General features: G+C 42.4%; 2 protein-coding genes across 15 annotated transcripts in view; one reads left to right on the forward strand and one right to left on the reverse strand.

Annotated features, from left to right (window-relative positions):
* The window catches only part of XPOT (exportin for tRNA), a 163,577-nt gene that overhangs the window by 75,233 nt on the left and 70,974 nt on the right, over window positions 1-17,370 (forward strand). The window lies entirely within an intron of this gene.
* CUNH12orf56 (chromosome unknown C12orf56 homolog) overlaps window positions 1-17,370 on the reverse strand; it is a 106,206-nt gene that overhangs the window by 60,731 nt on the left and 28,105 nt on the right. For 11 of the 12 annotated variants that reach the window (XM_039234317.1, XM_039234310.1, XM_039234318.1 and 8 more), the window contains one exon: window positions 10,688-10,760. In XM_039234317.1, coding sequence (XP_039090248.1) covers window positions 10,688-10,760 — 73 coding nt within the window. Of the gene's footprint in view, window positions 1-5,862; window positions 6,058-10,687; window positions 10,761-17,370 lie in introns of those variants that run through there. The other variant, XM_039234320.1, reaches the window with a different exon arrangement.

The following is a 17,370-nucleotide window of genomic DNA, read 5'->3' on the forward strand; positions in this document are numbered from 1 at the left end:
TTATTAGTGAGAGTAGGAAAGAGGAAAGTTATTATGTCGCAAGTCTTGATCAAGGATTCTGAGGATGCTGAATAAATTATTGCTTAGTGGCTGACATACTGATAATTAGCAATAACAAAAGAGCTAAGTTTTAATAAGGACTAAATGCCACACACAGTTTAAGCACTTTACATGTAAATGATTTAGACCTCACATATCATCTCTGTGATGAAGGTACTATCATGAGCTCCATCCTACTCGTGAGGAGTGAAGTCTGGGACGGTTAAGTAGCCAAAGGCACAGTCAGGATTTGAGGTCAGCCAGTGTCGCTATACAACATGCATGTTTATGTACTAGACAGAGAGAAATTGCACAGCTCCCTCTCCCTATTTTCTATCTAGAAGTGCTGCTTCTTAGAGAAAAATATAAGGCTCACATTCTTGGGTTTTATCCCCCATTCTGTTTTGCTAATGGTGTGCAATTAAGTGCAGCACATTCTCATTTCATTGGATTATCAGCTCTACCTCTGTTTATTAAACAGATCAGTTTCTCCAAAAGCTCATCCTTTCATTTGCCATGCACTGTGGTTAGAAACTCTCCTTTTAAATTTCCGTTAGCCAAATATCAGTAGAAGCTACAGATAGATGTAAATTCAGATCGGAATCCACCCTGGTGGGTATAGACATACCAGACCTGATCTGGGAGCTAACCACTGGCACAATTTCTTTTTCCTCACGGATTATTCAAGGTGAACTCAATTAAATTTATATAAATCTTTCTCTGAGCTGGCACTGTAAAAGTGTTCTATTGATCTCAGCCTTCTTCTCTGTTTCTTTACACTCACAAGCAATATGCAGTCTTTTGTTTTCCCCCTGCAGCTTTAGGGAACTCTTAAGTAGGTCACAGTACTCTGTTTCTACCTGAAATATCTCCTTCGGTTTTCTCCAGTAAAATGCATATGAGAGCACGGAACTATCAGCTAATGAAGAGCTACACTAAAGACAGAGAAACCTGAATCTCATTATCAGAGATCTCTAATCTGTTTTCCATCCCATAGGTGTTAAAAGATCTGTTGTTTACTATTACCCTGAAAAGCAATCATACTTATGTAAGTCTGATGTCCCAAGGTAACTGTATGCTTCTTACGACCTGCGGCTTCTCATAATTAGGCCTAAAACTTTACACCTCAGAGGTGTTTCAGAGCTCTGAACATGATAACATTCTTTAGTCCTCTAATTACTGTTTTTTTATCCTAGCCTACTCTGTTTACGCTTTTGACTCCTGTGCTTAATTATGGAGATGAGAGTGCTAGAAAACTATTGGACAGATAGCAGACCTAGCTCCCTCCTCAGCCCCTTTGTTTGGAAACTACTCCTTCCCTCCACACATGGAGCACACAGAAGCTGTTGTGTTCTTAAAGACTGACCTCTTGGCTATGGGGGACATTTTTCATCAGTGACTCATTTATTCAAGCTAGGCATCAGAAACCTTCCCAGGATTTTTAAATTGTATGCAAGAAACTGTGTGAGTTAGCCTTTGTCTGGTGGTAGGAGCTGTAAAATATGAATTTAAGACAGGCAAAATGTGAATTTAATAACTTTGTTTATTGCACCTTGAAAGACATGGTGTTCAGTGAAAAAAAGTGAAGCTGATCCACTAACATCAGAGGATACAAAGTTCTGTGCCCACTCAAGCTACCAATTCCAGCTATGCCTCAATCTCAAACCATTCCTACATTCTGTTGTTTGGCTTCTAATCTGATTTTGCTCACTTTTGAATATCTAAAATTGGATACAGGAGCACCTGGGTGGCTCAGTAGGTTAAGTGTCCAACTCTTGATTTCAGCTCAGGTCATGATCTCACAGTTCACAAGATTCAGCCCCACCTGGGGCTCTGCACTGACATCGTGGAGCCTGCTTGAGATTCTCTCTCTTCCTCTCTCTCTCTCTCTGTGCCTTCCCTCCCCCCACCCCTCTCTCCCTCTCAAAATAAATAACAGCCTTTAAAAAAAAAAAGTGCATAGGCACCTGGGTAGCCCAGTTGGCTGAGTATCTGACTTCAGCTCAGGTCATGATCTAACTGTTCATGAGTTTGAGCCCCACATCAGGTTTACCACTGTCAGTGTGGAGTCTACTTTGGATCCTCTGTCCTCCCCTCTCTGCGCCTCTCCTGCTTGCACTCTTTCTAAAATAAATAAACATTGTTTTAAAAAGTGAAAGCCTGGGGTGCCTGGGTGGCTCAGTTGGTTAAGCGTCCAACTTCAGCTCAGGTCATGATTTCACAGTTTGTGGGTTCGAGCCCTGCATCAGGCTCTGTGCTGACAGCTCAGAGCCTGGAGCCTGCTTCAGATTCTGTGTCTCTCTCTCTACCCTTCCCCCACTCATGCTCTGTCTCAAAAATAAATTAAAAATGTTAAAAATTTTTTTTAAAAAATGAAAGCCTTTGGGGCACCTGGGTGGCTCAGTTGGTTGAGTGTCCAGCTTCAGCTCACGTCATGATCTCATGGTTTATGGGTTCAAGCCCCATGTCAGGCTCTGTGCTGACAAACAGCTCAGAGCCTGGAGCCTGCTTCAGATTCTGTGTCTCCCTCTCTCTCTGCCCTTCCCGTGCTCATGCTCTGCCTCTCTCTGTCTCTCAAAAAGAAATAAATGTTAAAAAAAAAAATTTAAGTGAAAACCTTTATAAAAATAAAAACCAAAATTGAATACAGAGCCCAGCAATTAAAGTGTACCAGATTCAAGAGTTAGGTAGACAAATCTACATTTGTCTCTCTGTTTATGTCTATTTCTATATGTATCTGTTGAATGAATGTTAAATTACATGAGTGGTCCCAGTTATTCCAGTAAATTCCCCCTTTAAAAAAAAAAACTTTTTATTTAATGTTTTATTTCTGAGAGAGAGACAGCATGAGCAGGGGAGAGGCAGAGAAAGAGGGAGATACAGAATCTGAAACAGGCTTCAGGCTCTGAGCTAGCTGTCAGCACAGAGCCTGACACGGGGCTCAAACCCATGAACCGTGAGATCATGACCTGAGCCAAAGTCGCATGTGTGACCGACTGAGCCTCCCAGGCATCCCAGTAAATTCCCCTTTTAACCTAAGTTGGATTTCTGTTACTTCTAACAGAGTTCTGACCCCCACAATAGCCTAAAAAAACCCACTGCAAACATTAATTATAAGTTTCTTTTGGCAGGATCTCATAGTTTGTGAGTTGAGCCCCACCTTGCTGACAGTATGGAGCCTGCTTGGGATTCTCTCTCTCTTCCTCTCCCTCACTCCTCTCTCCCTCTCTCTCAAAACAAACATACAAACTTAAAAGAAAGAAAGAAACCTACTTTGGGGCGCCTGGGTGGCTTAGTCGGTTGAGCGTCCGACTTTCGCTTAGGTCATGATCTCGCGGTTCGTGGGTTCGAGCCCCGCGTCGGGCTCTGTGCTGACTGCCAGCTCAGAGCCTGGAGCCTGTTTCAGTCTGTGACTCCCTCTCTCTCTGACCCTCCCCTGCTCACGCTGTCTCTCTCTCTCTCTCCTAGAAATAAATAAAACATAAAAAAAAAAAAAAGAGTGGTAAGAAGACTTCTTTAAAAAAATAAAAAAAAAGAAAGAAACCTACTTTTCTAAATTAGAAGAAAAAAATAAACAACAAAAAGAAAATAATGAGACTATCAGTGGCTAGGAAAACTGGGGCATTCGTATGCCAAAATGTGGAATGAAGAATATTGAGTCCAATAGCATGTGGATGGCCGTCAATGGCATTGCCTTTCCCTTGGTACTTCTAGTTATGAAAGTCATGTTAGGAATGTCACTTAGTACCATGAGACAGCAGAGAGATCCCTCCTCCCAGAGCTAATTAAAGTCACAGCACTTAGGGCAACATTGGAAATGCAACAACCCCTTCGAAACATACTTTATTATTACATGGATTTAGATTAGATGATGCTTCCCCAAGCCTATATAATGCGAGCCAGGCTAGGTTGTAAAGAATATGATTAATCATTCAACAAATAGTAAGCAGCTACTATATGCCAGCCACTAGGCCAACCACTGGAAATATATAGTGTGCAAGAATACCAAGGTCCCTGCCCTCATGAGGCTCACATTCTAGTGGGAGAAGAGACAATAAACAATAGATATGTAGCAGTTGATACAAGTGCTATGAAATAAAAGGAGTACTCTGATAAAACTGTGTGCCTCTGGTGGAGGGTAGTAGACTTCATTTTTAATGTTGATTTATTTTTGCGAGAGAGACAGAGAGAGCAGGAGAGTGGCAGAGAGATATAGAATCCCAAGCAGGCCCTGACAGGGCAGAGCCTGATGCAGGGCTTGGACTCACAAACCGTGAGATCATGACCCCAGCCAAAACCAAGAGTCAGAAGCTGAACGAAACAACCCACCCAGGCACCCCGTGGAGGGTAGTATACTTCAGGCAGGTGATCAGGCACGACCTCTTTAAGATGTGGACACTCAAGCTAAGACCTGAGGTGGAAAACCCTTGAAGTGCTCTAGCCAGTGTGGTGAGCAAGGGGTAAAGTGACTTGTGATGAAGCTGGAGACATAAGCAAAGGCCAGGGCTTGCCGGGCTGTCCAGACATGTAAACAGTTTTGTTTTCTGGGTAAAGAGTCTTTTGGACTTTTCTTTTGGAAACGATCACTTTGGCTTTAAGGTGAGTAATGGATTCAGACAGGGATGGAGAGGTACTGGCTTAGCTTGTTTGGGCCTACTGTCAAAGCAGTGAGGCCATAGACTGGGTAGCTTATAAACAACAGAAAATGTATTGCTCACAGTTTTGGAGGCTGGAAAGTCCATGATCAGGGTGCTAGTGAGGTTTTGCCTTATGCTAAGGACAGTCTTCCTGGTTCCCAGTCAGTTCCTTCTTGCTGTGTCTTTACACAGTGGAGGGGCTAGTGAGCTCTCTGGAGCCTCTTTCTCAAGAGCACGAATCACATTCATGAGGCCTCCACCCTCAAGTTTAAGCACCTCCCCTTGGGTGCCCACCTACCAATACCATCACCTTTGGGGGTTAGGATTTCAAGGAATTTGGGAGGGACACAAACATTCCAACCACACCAGGTACAATGAGTGGAGATGGGGGAGAGGAGTGAGAGGTGTTGCCAATCCTCTCAGTGAGAGGTGATTATAGACATATTATGGGTACAGAACACAGCAATCTCAATAACCCAGGAGTGTATTGACTATTTAGTCCAAGATTTCCTCAACCATAGTGGCTAGCTAACAGTGTCACCTAAGGAGCTACCGAAACAGACTGCTGAGTCCCATCTCTAAAGCTTGGGATTCAGTAGTCTGGAGTGGAGGCCAGAAGTCTGAACTTCCCATGACCCCTTGAGAGATTCTGACTTGAGGCCAGATGAAAAAACCATGGTTTTTTATTCCACGTGAGCTTTCTTCCCACACCCTGCTTTGGGTTGCCTCCTCACAGCCAGCACCCGTTAAGAGTGCATACTCATCTCGGGGCGCCTCGGTTAAGGGCATGACTTGATTTCGGCTCAGGTCACGATCTCAAGGTTTCTGAGTTCAAGCCCCACATCAGGCTCTGTGCTGACCGTGCAGAGCCAGCTTGGGATTCTCTGTCTCCCTCTCTCTCTCTGTCCCTTTCCCTGTTCATGCTTTAGCTTGTGTGAGCACTCTCTCACTCAAAATAGTAAATAAACTTAAAAAAGAAAAGAGTGTATGCTCCTCAGAAAGCAGCAACAACACCAGGAAGCAGCAATGAGTGCCCCAGATTCTGGCTCACTGACAAGCAAGTTCAAGCCCCATAGCCCATCTCACCTTAAATAGCAGGGAATGAGCTCTCTTATTGAACTGGCTCTCTAGCCTTGTTTTGGACATTTAGCTTTGTTGAAAGTTTTCTGAAAGTGTGTGCTTTTACCTTCTTGTAAAGGCAGAATAGTAGCCTTTGTGAGTCTGATAGTTGAGGTCCTTCTGAGCTTCACAGCTGTCTTCATTATTAGAGTCTGGAACTGGAGTTGGTAAGTTGAATTGGCCTAAAACAGCAGGCTCCCAAAGGCAGAAGCGAAGGGGAGAGTGGGCTTTGCTGCCCTTCATTTCCTAAGATCTTCAATAGCTTGCCATCCCGAGCAAAACACCAAAAATAAGTACATATACCACATAAAATCAAAGGAAGAAGAGTTTCTTAAACCCTTCTCATCTTCTCCTGCACTCTTTGATGGAATCTCTTTTATGAAAATTCTGGAGCTATCCCTGGCTCCAGGAAGGATTTGAAACCAATCCAAATCCCCTATCACATATACTAGTGTAAAGATTAAAATTCTACTAGTTTTTGTTTTTTTGTTGTTGTTGTTGTTTTTTTTTCTATTTAAGGCCAGGATGGAGTAACAGGGACTAGATATGCCCTTCTCCCCCCACCAAAAAAAGGAAAAAAAATTAAAAACAGCTTTTAAGACACTGGAAACTGGACATAGTCTCATGGTTCGTGAGTTTGAGCCCCATGTTGGGCTCTGTGATGACAGCTCAGAGCCTGGAGCCTGCTTCAGATTCTGTGTCTACCTCTCTTCTGTGCCCCTCCCCGACTTGTACTCTGCCCCTCTCTCTCTCTCTCTCTCTCTCAAAAATAAGTAAACATTAGAAAATAAAAGAATTGTTGTTGAAAAGACATTGGACACTGGACAGCAAAGACAGTCATCTCTGAGACACAGGAAAACACAAAAGGTGAGACCTAACAACTGCGCCAGCTTTTTGCCTTGACAAAGTTTCCAGGCCATAGTGGGGCGGGGGAGTGATAGATGTTGATTATGGTGATGCATATGATCACACTGTATACTTTATTGCATTGTACTGTGTGTCAATGTAACCTCAATAAAACAAAATATTACTAATAGAGCTTCTCTCCTTGATCTTCTGGCTTCCATCCCTATTAAAATAGAAGTCCCATTGAAGGGGGAACCATTTTATTTATTTTTTTTAAGTTTATTTATTTATTTTGAGAGAGAGAGTGAACACACATGCACATGAGCAGTAGAGGGGCAGAGAGAGAAGGAAAGAGAATTGAAAGCAGGCTCCTAGCTGTCAGCACAGAGCCAGAGGTGAGGCTGAGCCCAAGAACCCTGAGATCATGACCGGAGCCAAAGTCCAACACTGAACAGACAGAACCAGCTGAGCCACCCAAGTGCCCCTAAGGAGGAACCATTTTAGATTTGTATTATTACGTTATCACACTGGGGTGTCGATGAAAACCCACGTACAGAATTTCTAGGGAGAGCAAGGATGCTTATTAAGGAGAGTGAGAGAAAGGAGAAAGAGCACAGGTCAGGAAAATGCAAACAAGCTTCTGTCCACAGATGGAATTAGCAGGGGTGGGTCCAGGTGGAAGTGTGTGGTGGTGGTTTTTGTTGCCACAATACATGGAGAGTGTTACAGGCATTTAGTGGACAAGAGCCTGGGATGCGCCAGTCTCACAATGGGCAGGTGTACTGCATGACAACGAGGAGTCCCACACAAAATCCCGGATAGTACCTTGCTGACAAACCCTGGTGGAAGGATTCAGTGGTTCGAGCTCTTTGGTCCCTCCCCCACTCTCAGCATTACCAGGGGGTCTCAGAGTGCTTTCTGAACTAGGGTTTGCAATGCAGAACAGAACACTTACTGATCAGTCCTGTCTTAGCCAGTTAAGTTTTCCAGATGTTACAGCTTCAAATACAATCAGAACGTCCAAAGCCTTGAGAACACTGACAGGAACACAGAGATCACTTCTAAAGGTAACTCCTTAAACTTTAGAAACCTTTAAGAGAATTAGTTATGGTAGCCAAGTTTCCACGAATTTTATTGTCCAAAATAGTTGGGTGTAAAGTTAAAATTCTGTAAATTGGTGATGTGTTCTTAGTAATAAATAATCAGTCGATCAATCAATCTATGTATCTATGTATCAATCTTCCTAAGCCAAGTTTTTGTGTGTGAGACAAAGGAAGTTACAATAATGAAATTCAGGTTTAGAAGAGACTTTATAGGTCATCTTGTTTAGTAAGAGAAGATTACAGTGACAGAAAATGCAGTGGAAAAACACCGCCCTCCCATTAGTAAGCTAAGTTAATGCACTTTATGGAAAGCACAGCTTTGTGGATACTTCCCAATTAGGAGTTCATGTTTCCTTTATAGTATTTTGCCATGTTTTCCTACCTTAGATATTTCCCCCGTGCCATGATCTTTCAGGTCCCCAACCCACGTTCATTTTCTCCATGCCTATATTTCTCGTGACATGTAGCTCTTCCAATCCTGTGCTCCCTTCCTCCTTCTAATGTCTAGATACTTAAGGTGTGTAACAGAATCATACTTCAGGTTCTGCAGCTTAGGAAACTACTTTTTACTTGTTTGTTTAATGTTTCTTTGTTGTTGTTTTTTTCTTCTTTAAGCTCTATGCCCAGTATGGTCCTTGAACTCACGACCCTGAGATCATTGTGTTCTACTGAATGAGTGAGCCAGGAGCCCCAGGGCATCCTTTTTAAATTTACATCCAGGGGCACCTGGGTGGCTCAGTCGGTTGAGCATCTGACTATTGATTTTGGCTCAGGTCTTGATCCCAGAGTCCTAGGATTGAGCCCCACTTTGAGCTCTGCTCTTAGCATGGAGCCTGCTTGAGATTCATTCTCTCTCTCTCTCTCTCTCTCTCTCTCTCTCTCTCTCTCTCACACACACACACACACACACACACACATATACACACAGTCCCTTTCCCCTGCTTGTATGCTTTCTCTTGCTCTCTAAAATATAAATTAATTTAGTAAGTAAGTGACATTCAGCCTTCTATCCTGCCTTCCAGGCCAAAATTTTAACTGCCAGATGAGCTTCACCAGTTCATCTGTTGACGGTACTAGGACCTCAAACTTAACCTGCCGAAAGCAGTACTTGGGCTTGATCCCCCCATCATCCTTATTCCTCTGTAAGACATCCCCATGCAGTAACCCTGGCTTGAAACCACAGTGGCTTCTCTCTCTAGCTCTCTTACGTTCAGCTGCCCGTCTTGTAGAATTTGCCTTTGAAATGTCTCTTCCGTCCATCCCTTTTCCTTTATTCCCTTTACCACTAGCCCAGTTCAGACTCTCATTACTTCCCACCAACGTCTGATTTTTCCTTCTTCAAATGGATTACAGCACAACTGATTATTTGTCAGTAGTTTCCTCATAACCTATGAAATGACACATCAAGTCTTTACTTGGACTTCTTTTTTTTTGGGGGGGGGCTACATTTATTTCTGGGAATTTATTTCTTTTTTTTTTTTTTTAAATGTTTTATTTATTTCTAGGAGAGAGAGAGAGCGACAGCGTGAGCAGGGGAGGGTTAGAGAGAGAGGGAGTCACAGACTGAAACAGGCTCCAGGCTCTGAGCTGGCAGTCAGCACAGAGCCCGACGCGGGGCTCGAACCCACGAACCGCGAGATCATGACCTAAGCGAAAGTCGGACGCTCAACCGACTAAGCCACCCAGGCGCCCCATGGGAATTTATTTCTTTTGAAACAATATACATAGCAAAAGAAATTTCAAGTACTACAAGTGTGCGTACAATGAAAACTGTCTTTCCCACTAAAGACTTCCTACTCCAGACTATACCAGTATTTCAGTGTACTCTCTTCCAGTTTCTCTTGTGTCCTTCACAAACCTTACTATGCTTTTCATTTGGACTTTTAAGACCCTCCAAAGTTTGGGCCCAGTTTTACTTTTTAACCTTATACCTGGTATCTCTGTTCTATTTTATTTTTTTAATTAATTTTTTTAATGTAATCTCTACACTCAGTGTGGGGCTTGAACTCACAAATCCAAGACCAAGAGTTGCATGCTGTATGAACAGAGCCAGCCAGGCTTCCCTTACCCCGTTCTATTTTTAAATCACTGTGGACTGCTTCCCTTTCCTAATACATATTCTACTTTTTCCTGCCTTTATCTTTGTGTTGTTTTTATTGTTGTTGTTGTTGTTTTTTATCCCTTCCAGTTGCAATATCTCCCTTTCCACATGCGCTGAAAATTCACCAACTGTCACTCTGGCATCTTGACTTCTCCCCACAACTGAATATGACCTTTCCCCTCTTTATTTTATTATTTTTTTAATGTTTATTTTGAAAGACGGAGGAAGGTGCAGAGAGAGGAGGACAGAGGGTCTGAAGCAAGCTCTGTGCTAACAATCGAGAGCCCAATGTGGGGCTCGAACTCACGAACTGTGAGATCATGACCTGAGCCACAATCAGGTGCTTTCCTGATTGAGCCACCCAGGCATCCCTGACCTTTCCCCTCTTTAAATCTCTTTGACAGTTTGCTGAAACTCACTAATGATACTTAGCATGTGTACTATGTATTATCTATGTTTATGCAAGGGTCACACATTCTGGTTGAAATGAGCTTCTCAAAGACAAGAACTATGCCTTACTCATCTTTCTGTCCTTTCCAGGGCCTAGCATCATGCCCTACATAGAACAAGGGCTTAATGAAGGTTTTTGAATTTAATTTTAATCAATTATTTCTTTATATTGTGAAATCTATATATTTCATTGACACGAGAAATATTATACTATTTAAACTAACTGGATTTGAATTTAGAAGCAAGTTCTCCCAAAATATCTTCTTCATTATTACATATATGAAATAAAACTCAGTCCAAATCCATTAATAGAAAGCATTATAATGAGCAAATTGAAATATAAAATAAGTTTTGGTCAGCAAGTTAAAAACATACTGTGAATAAAATCTCACCTGAGAGAGGATTCATTCAAACTTCGGGGCCCTTTGCCCCTCCAAAAGACAGGGTCATCAGTCTCTTCTTTAACTAAGAAAAAGAAAAAAAAGAAAAAAATCATTTAATACTTAATTACATAATTTAATTGAGTTGGTGAAGAAGATAGTTACATGTACTAAATTGAAGATTGCTCATAAATCCCTACAAAAACTGGGCGCCTGGGTGGCTCAGTCGGTTGAGCATCCAACTTTGGCTCAGGTCATGATCTCATGGTTTGTGAGGTTGAGCCCCACATCAGGCTCTGTGCTGATGTCGCTCAGAGCCTGGAGCCTTCTTTAGATTGTGTCTCCCTCTCTCTCTCTCTGTCCCTCACCTGCTCATACTCTGTCTCTCAATCTCTGTCTCAAAAATAAGCATACATTAAAAAACAAAACAAATAGGCTAAATTATAAGCTGGGCAGCATGATGGAACAAAAGGAACTTTGGCTTTGATGTTAAAACGTACTCAACTTCAGACGCTCGTAAAAAGTTACTTTACAGTTTATAAGACTTTACCAGTTAACTTTATCATTTTAGACTCAGTATCTTAATTTATAAAAATAAAGATGAGGGGGCGCCTGGGTGGCTCAGTTGGTTGAGTGTCAGACTCTTGGGTTGTTATCCCAGAATTGTGAGATTGAGCCCCATGCTGGGCTCGGTGCTGAGCATGGACCCTGATTAAGTTTCTCCCTCTCTCTCTCTCTCTCTCCCTCTGTTCCTCTCCCCCACTAGCAGTCTCTCTATTTCTTAAATAAATAAGTAAATAAATAAATAAATAAGATAATTCTGGAAATGAAAATAAGATAATTTGTATAAAAGTGACATATAAAAAATGGGTATGTGCAGAGTAGTTCCGCAATAAACATTAGTTTAATTTAAAGTAAAAATCAGAACCAGTCATAACCCGCATCGAGAAAATTACTGTGTCCTCCCAGTTATGTAAGTGTATTTTGTTTGCTTACTTAGAGGAACAAATAGTAATAGTATCTAAAAAGTATTCCAAACAAGAACCAAATGTCCCGTTCCATAAGCCACTGCAAGAGGTCAGTACTAGCCTCACTTTCTAAGCTCCAGGGGAAACTCGGTATGGCCCCATTGAACCGCCTCCCCATCCCTGCAGAAGGGCCGGAGTCAGGGATGCACAAGCCATAGAGAGCCAGGGAGGGAAAAGGGGGAAAGCCCTGCTCCCACAGAGAACTCCTTTTGGGGATTTCCCTAACTCTGTCAGCTGCTTCCTCTCTTGGTTTGCTTGCTTCCCTGTCCTCCTCCCTCCCTTTTAACTGCTTTCAGTTTATTTTTCTTTTGAGGTAAAATTTACATCATATGAAATCAAAATCTTAAGTGTACTTTCATGGAGTTTGGCCCCTTTCTTTTTGAACTGCTCTGCACAGTTCTCCGTTACTGCCATGGGTATGAGAGGAGCCGAGAAGAAAGAACCCTCTCACCTCAGAGAGCCAAAAGTGATGCTGGATGGGGTCTTTAAAAAGATAGCTGGATGGACACTTAGGCTCTTTCCATGTTTTGGCTATTGTGGAGAGTGCTGCTATGAACATTGGGGTACATGTGCCCCTATGCATCAGCATTTCTGTATCCCTTGGGTAAATTCCTAGCAGTGCTATTGCTGGGTCATAGGGGAGTTCTATTGTTAATTTTTTGAGGAACCTCCACTCCGAATGGATCAAGAAGATGTGGTTTATCTATACAATGGAATACTGCATGGCAATGAGAAAGAATGAAATCTGGCCATGTGTAGCAACATGGATGGACCTTGAGGGTGTTATGCTGAGTGAAATAGGTCAGGCAGAGAAGGACAAATATCATATGTTTGTACGTATAGGAGGATTAGGAGGAACTTAATGGAGGACCATCGGGGAGGAGAAGGGGAAAAATAGTTGGGGAGAGGGAGGGTGGCAAACCATGAGAGACCCTTGAATACTGAGAACAAACTGAGGGCTGATGGGGGTGGGAGAGAGGGGAAGGGGGGAGACGGGCATGGAGGAGGGCACTTGTGGGGATGAGCACTGGGTGTTATATGGAAACCAATTTGACAATAAACTATTAAGTAAGTAAGTAAATAAATAAATAAATAAATAAAAAGATAGCTGGAGAGTGCAGGCCATTCTGGCTTGCTCTGGTCTAGACATAAGAGGTCAACAACAGCCCCCCTGAGGTCCAACATAGTTCATGAGATCTGGAGCCCACCTGGGGATTTGAGACAAAAAGTCTGTTGATAAAAAGTGGGAAACTGAGGGGTGCCTGGCTGCCTCAGTCTATAGAGCATGTAACTCTTGATCTCAGGGTTGTGAGTTCAAGCCCCACATTGGGTGTTAAGGTTACATAAAAATGAAATCTTTAAAAAAATTTTTTGGGGCGCCTGGGTGGCTCAGTCGGTTAAGCTCCGACTTCGGCTCAGGTTATGATCTCACGGTTCGTGGGTTCGAGCCCTGCGTCGGGCTCTGTGCTGACAGCTAGCTCAGAGCCTGGAGCCTGCTTCGGAGTCTGTGTCTCCCTCTCTCTCTGACCCTCCCCTGCTCACGCTGTCTCTATCTCTCTTTCAAAAATAAATAAAACATTTAAAAAAATTTAAAAATAAAAAGTAAATAAATTTTTTAAATGTTTTTATTTTAATGTTGAGAGAGAGAGAGAGAGAGAGAAGGCATGAGCAGGGGAGAAGCAGAGACACAGAGAGGGAGACACAGAATCTAAAGGAAGCTCCAGGCTCTGGGCCGTCAGCACAGAGCCTGATGCGGGGCTCGAACTCACAAACCATGAGATCCTGACTCGAGCCGAAGTTGGACACTTAACCGACTGAGCCACCCACGTGCTCCTAAAAATAAAATCATTATGAAAACAGTAGGAAACTGCAGCTACAGGAGGGGACTACGGAAAGGACCAAGCTGTGGTGTTCATCTGTCATGTGGTCTTCCCAGAGCCCTCTTTCTTTGAGGAACTGTCCTCTTCCACAGTATGGATGCCCATCTCTTAAATAATTATTTTAAAATATTTATTTACTTGTGTGAGAGATAGCGAGCGAGCCCGAGTGGGTGAACCCCACGAACCTCGAGATCATGACCTGAACAGAAGGCAGACATTCAACTGACTGAGCCACCCAGGCGCCTGGGTGCCCATCTTTAAAAAAAAAGAGATTGCTCCTTCTGGTGAAGTGATGTTTCAGCCATAGGGTCCCTCACTTACATGAGTTCCTTTCAAAGTCTTAGGAGAAGCCCTGACCATGTGTCCCCATGGTCAAATGTCTTTATAAAGTATGCAAAGGGAAGACGTGTTAACCACAGTCATTGAAGACCACAGGCTCTTCCCACTTCAGTTTTCCTTCTGTCTCACTTCCTCTCTTGGGAGTGTCCACAAACACTTTATGTTTGTGATTTCTTCTACCTATGTATCTTGAGAGTGCCGTAGTCATTCTATTTGGTGTTTTAACTCTTTTTCTTAAAGAAGGCTCTGCACACTGTATGAGCTTCATTCCCCACAAAATCTGGATCCACTTCTATCCAAGCCATAGCTGACTGGTCTAGGCGTGGGATCTGATCCACGTTAGGCTGATCAGTGTCTCCCTCTAGACTTGTGACATTTGGATGTGAGAGGCTGAGCTAGGAGTCTTTGAAACTAGCTGCATCCAGAAGGTCTCTCACAGGCTGTTCAGGCCCAGAAACAAGCCCCTGGGTTTCTGGTCTTCCACTATTGGGTTCTTCTGTTCCCCTCTTGATTCCTTAGGAGATTCCAAAATCAATCAGTTTTTCCTACTTTTAAGTGAAAAATCTTTACTAATTATATAGACTCGAATATGAATCCATTTTTTCTACTAGCAAGTGAAATATCTCTTAGACATAAGTCTAAGACCCCAGTCATCATAGATATTTCTAATAGTAGGCATTTCACGACTGTGGGTACTAAATGTGATACCGATAATGCCTGTGATCATTGCTGGAATTAGATAGAACATATTAGCACTTGTGGTGCAGAGGTCAGACAGGTTTGAGCCTCTTGCTTCAGGACCACACATTACAGACCGTCTGGGAGGTAAACCACAGGGGTCCTGGGTCTACAAGCCATACCTCATGCTGGGAACAAACAGCTTGGAGGAGAGCTAGAAGGAAACAGAGCGAGGCACTCTCAGCATGCTGGAAGCGGGGAAGAAACCACCTAGGCTTTTCTATTAGGAAGTTGGTATTCACTAAACAATGACCCTAAGTTGTCTCTTAAACCTCATTTCATCCAAGTTCACTAACTGACCTTGAGCTTTCTCTTTTTTGTCTGACATTGTTAAAAGGGTGTAACCAAAACCAACTTTAGTGTCATGTCCCTGCCTCTTTATGTTAGCTTTAAATTTCATTTGTAACAATGGTGTGGAGAATCTCAGGATCTTCTCTGCTCTCCACTGAGAAATGAAGTGCAGCTGTGGTCTCTGTTTCTGCATTGGATGGAAGTTCTGATCTCCTAGATGCCAGTGGCCAGAGGCTGGCAGGTTTAAGGCCATAATCACAGGAGAGCCTGAATACAGATAACAGATGATATCTGTGCTCTGTCTGTTCCAGGGTGTTCTCTAGTGTGCACACAGCACTTTACAGTCTTCTTCAATAGCCTAAGTATGAAGTGCTTCCACCATTTAGCACAGTGGATATCTGATGACATGTTCAGAAGTGCTAGTCAGCTGAGGAACATTTTTTTTTTAAGTTCATTTTTATGATTTATTTTGAGAGAGAGAGAGCACAAGCAGGGGAAGGGCAGAGAGAAGGAGAGACCGAATCCCAAGCAGGCGCCACACCATTAGTGCAGAGCCTAATGCGGGGCTTGAACTCACAAATTGTTAAGATCATGACTTGAGCCAAGATCAAGAGTCAGATGCTTAACCAACTGCATCACCCAGGCACTCCTGAGGAATATTTTTTTTAGAAAGGACGCTCCAAAAAAAAAAAAGAAAAGAAAGAAAAAACTACAGTGCTTTCTCAACTGTAAGAGGTCCAGTTATATTTATCAAAAAAAACCCTATTCCTATGGGGAAGACTGCCAAGCCTACATAAAAACTATCCACTAAACCTGAGAGGCTCATCAATGCCTTGTCATTTTAGTTTTTCCCACCTCATTGGTTTTAGAAAATGTAGGTTTTAACTATAAAACAAAATCTCATATATTTATATAAAACCGAGGTTCGGTTTATGTGTCATCAGATTATTATGTTTCATTCTGGTTTGAGGATTAGTCTACTTCATGCTATGCCAGTGTTTCAAAATATACCACAAAGATGTTTCTGTGCTTCTAGAGCTGGAGTGACCAATTCTATAGCTACCAGACACCTCTGGCTATTAAAATTAAATGAAAATTCAGTTAGCACTACTCACATCTCAAGTGCTCAGTGGTCACAGAGGGCTGTTGGCTACCATATTAGACGTAATTAGACTACATACAGAACAGCTCCAACGTTGGCAGAAAGTCCTACCAGATTGTCCTGTTCAAGAATGTACCTTAAACTGAAGGGCTAATAACCCAATTCATTCTAGAGCTTTAGCAGCTAGTAAAGTTCCTCACCGTTGCTCTACTCCCATCAGCATTGTTCATTTAGAGTTAAATAACAATCCTCAATTTAAAGTTCTACCTATGACCCATATAAGGACACATAGAGAAAAGCCTCTTTTTCTGTATATCTCCAGAAAAGTGGGGCCTAATTAGGAATCCTGTTGCAAATGCAATAAATACACTAAGTATTTTTACTACCAATGATTTACACTTTTGAGTTTTCTTTGTTAAGATAAGCCAGTTGGTTTGAGTGTCAGCTCCTTTGCCACATGACACAAATATTCCCTAGGCTTTCTTTCACCCAAGAGGTTTGGAGTAAGTTCTAATAATTATCTTTATTCAAATGCTCAGTAGTTAATGTGTGCTACTTCACCAGGCATGATATCATCATTATTAATGCTAATGGTTCTAGTAATGACTGTTGTCAAGTAGATGGTCAGACAGGTTTGAGCCTCTCTCTTGCCTCTCTCTTGCTTCAGGATTACATAGTACAGACTCTCTGGGAGGTGACCCATGAGGGTCCTGGGTATAGTGCCACATCTAACCCAGGGGACAAGCAGCTTGGCAGAGAACACGAATCAGAGCACATTACTCTTGGCATGATGGAAAGGGGTATGGTTTTTATTCTCTAAGATGTGCTATGCATGACTCCTTGTGACAGTGGCAGTGTTGTGTTTTCCAGACTCGCTGTACAAAGTGTTAGATGGAACCTTTAGAGAATAAACGAAGGAAGGGGGAGTGAGGAAAAGGTGTAAGTCTATGAATAGCCATGCACGTAAACACAAGATAAGTTTTTAACGAAGTTTTTACTACTTTTAACATCACTGGCCAAGTTTCTAGGAACTTGAGTTTTATAAAACTTCTACCTATAATCAGCTTCTGTAATGTGTGTTTTTATCTTCTTTATACATGTTGGGGGGAAAAATCCAAGAATAATTATGCTTGTGGACAAGGATAAATATGCATTTAAGGCAACCAACACCAGTTAGGTACCCTAATTAGTGCGACAAGAGACCTGGTGAGCAACCAGGGATTTAATAAGACTAATTACAACTTCTGCCAACAGTTGCTATGCCAGAGAGTGTCAGCATGGAAAGGTGCTTATCCATGAGAGTGTACAAACACTGGA

The sequence above is a fragment of the Hyaena hyaena genome, unplaced genomic scaffold (assembly GCF_003009895.1).
Source record: "Hyaena hyaena isolate Hyena2069 unplaced genomic scaffold, ASM300989v1 scaffold_87, whole genome shotgun sequence".
NCBI lineage: Eukaryota > Metazoa > Chordata > Mammalia > Carnivora > Hyaenidae > Hyaena > Hyaena hyaena.